This window comes from Penaeus chinensis, chromosome 24, assembly GCF_019202785.1.
Source record: "Penaeus chinensis breed Huanghai No. 1 chromosome 24, ASM1920278v2, whole genome shotgun sequence".
Classification (NCBI taxonomy): domain Eukaryota; kingdom Metazoa; phylum Arthropoda; class Malacostraca; order Decapoda; family Penaeidae; genus Penaeus; species Penaeus chinensis.
The window spans coordinates 32,194,223-32,196,722 of NC_061842.1; the positions used below are offsets into that span (position 1 = coordinate 32,194,223).

The window sequence follows — 2,500 nt, forward strand, 5'->3', positions numbered from 1 at the left end:
TGCACCAGAGATTTCTAAAATCTTGTATGATACTCTTGCAAAAGATCTTAAGATCTTGAAAAATGCTTAACATTCTTTAACCCACTGGATCTGGGAGCTTCCTAAAATCCAAGCATTAGGTTTACTTGAGTGGTGACTCTTACGAATGTGTGGTTTGTAAGCCAGGCGCACACTAACACTTAAGACTTCTTGTCTCCCCTTTATAATGTTATTATCTCTTTTTCTGCTTTTCTGCCATTTTTCAATGTCTATATTTGTCATTTTATATGCTGTATCCAGCTGGTAATAGAGTGTGCACACACACTCTATATCATCTCTCTAGGTAGACCATAACTCAGTGAAATGATAATAACAATAAGTAACATTTCATACTTTGTGTCATTGTCAAATTCTTTTTAACATTAAACTTTCTGTAATACAATCTGTGCTGCCAGTTATGGCAGATAAGAATAGTATCCTAAGCATGGTAATAATGTCCCTCCTGGAGCCAAGCTCTTCCAGTTATGGCACTTGGCTACTTATTTTTCCATGACAGCATGTTCATGTCAGCCAGCCATCAACCCAAATTTTTTTCATGATATAATGGTCACTTCACCCAGATCCAAGGGGTTAAAAGATTGTTCTGAATTGACTATCCCTAACAGCATCTAATATATACAAAAATACCAAATGTAAATAACTATATACCAGAAACATCTTGTGTTTTCTACCTGGCTGTACTTGTTGAACTATCTAACTATACATAAATTATTCAGCTATTTGGGTCTTAGGTATAGTAATCATTTTCTATTTGAACAGCTAATAGCACTTGCCACATAGCCACCTTAATTTTTCTGTATATAAATACATAAAACAAATACATTAATAAGACACCTGCAATATCCCAACTGGAAATCACTGTAAGTTAACCCAATGATGCATGGATGGCATGTACATGTTCTGATTTTAGCTTATTAAATTTTGCTTGTACATTGATGGCTCCATAAGTGCTTAGTCACCAATAAGTCAATTCCTAATCCTACCAGATCTCAAATATTTACCCACTTCCCTGATTTTTGGAAAGATTGGAAATATTTTTAAAATTTCTTATTTCTATTAGTACTGATAATATAAAAATATTCCCAATGTTAATAATAATACAGTAATAGTAATGATATCAATAGCATCAGATAAAATTCATGGAGGTTGAGTTTAGTTGAGGTTGCTTAAGCCTACTAATTGACTCACTGGTGACCTAGTGCTTGTTGAGCCAGGTACATGTAAACAAAATGCAATAAAAATTACAGTGGACAGTGCAATTACCTGGCACTAATGGGTTAATTTGTTAAATAAAAAAGTAATGACTAGAATGTAATGAAGGTAATGCTAACAGATATGAAGATATAGTCCCCCCAAAACATGCCATACTTTAATCTGTTGGAAAAAAAACAGAAATACTTAACACAGCAGGGAGATAAGATCATGCAAGTGTACTTGGTTACAGCATCAAACATACTTTCACTATTACCTTAAACTGAGAGAAACAGAAGAAAGAGCAAGAAAGGCATTAATTTCTTCACTTCTAAAGCATGTACCACACAGCCACCAGACCAAGAATCAAAGGTTGAAGCATCTATCTAACTTCTATTGATGTTAATGACATGCATGTGATAAAGGACTTGATAAATGTATGATCAGTAATTAGAAAGACATTTTCATAAAACAGGGCCTGTTTATCACATGCATCATTGTCATGAGTCAAGTTAAAAAGGAATCATTACAGTTTTTTATCTATATAAAAGTTCTCCTCAAAAGCCTGCACCAGTCAGTATCAAAAAGTAAGTATTGCTGGATAACTGAAGCTTTAGAACACAAAGTGCATTGACAGATATGAAAATATGCACATCACATATATGATTATACCTTTCTTGAAGGGATCACCAAGGCATGTTACACCCCTTGGATGGGCTAAAACACAAAACAGATTTATTAGTTATATTTCATAACTTCAGTGAATATCATTTGTTGGGGGGCCTACAGCCTGAGTCTCTATCATTCAACACTAGAGCAATGATAATCAATAGACATTTCAAGATCCATGATAATGTTTTAGATATTTCAACATTTCTCTAGTAATTTGAATTTCCCTCTCATTAAAGTAAAAGAATCAACTTTCTGACAAAAAAGTAAATTGAACAATACATATCTTGCCTAACACTTGCCTAACAGAAGTAAAGCTTACCAATGTCTTTAATATTTTAAAATAGCAAAATTACACATTTGATTCTAGTCTGAGAATCGGTATGGCATACATTTCTTTTAAAGCTTTTTGGTACAAAAATGGCCTTAACGCTAAACTTACCTGATGAAAATAAGAGGAAAACTTGGAATGAAACTGGGTCTTTTTACCATATATATTTTTGTAAAGGCTAAATTCTTCACTATTTTTTTTCCTGTCTGTCTGAAAGTCTTTGAATACAAATCTATGTTAAATTCATTTGGTTATTACCTTTTCTCATAC

At 33.1% G+C, this 2,500-nt stretch overlaps 1 protein-coding gene across 8 annotated transcripts in view; it reads right to left on the reverse strand.

Moving 5' to 3' along the window:
* The window catches only part of LOC125038104 (differentially expressed in FDCP 8 homolog A-like), a 25,649-nt gene that overhangs the window by 7,979 nt on the left and 15,170 nt on the right, over window positions 1–2,500 (reverse strand). For 6 of the 8 annotated variants that reach the window (XM_047631382.1, XM_047631384.1, XM_047631387.1 and 3 more), the window contains one exon: window positions 1,903–1,947. The exons of the other annotated variants lie outside the window; for them this stretch is intronic. In XM_047631382.1, coding sequence (XP_047487338.1) covers window positions 1,903–1,947 — 45 coding nt within the window. The remainder of the gene's footprint in view (window positions 1–1,902; window positions 1,948–2,500) is intronic. 8 annotated transcript variants of the gene reach the window in all.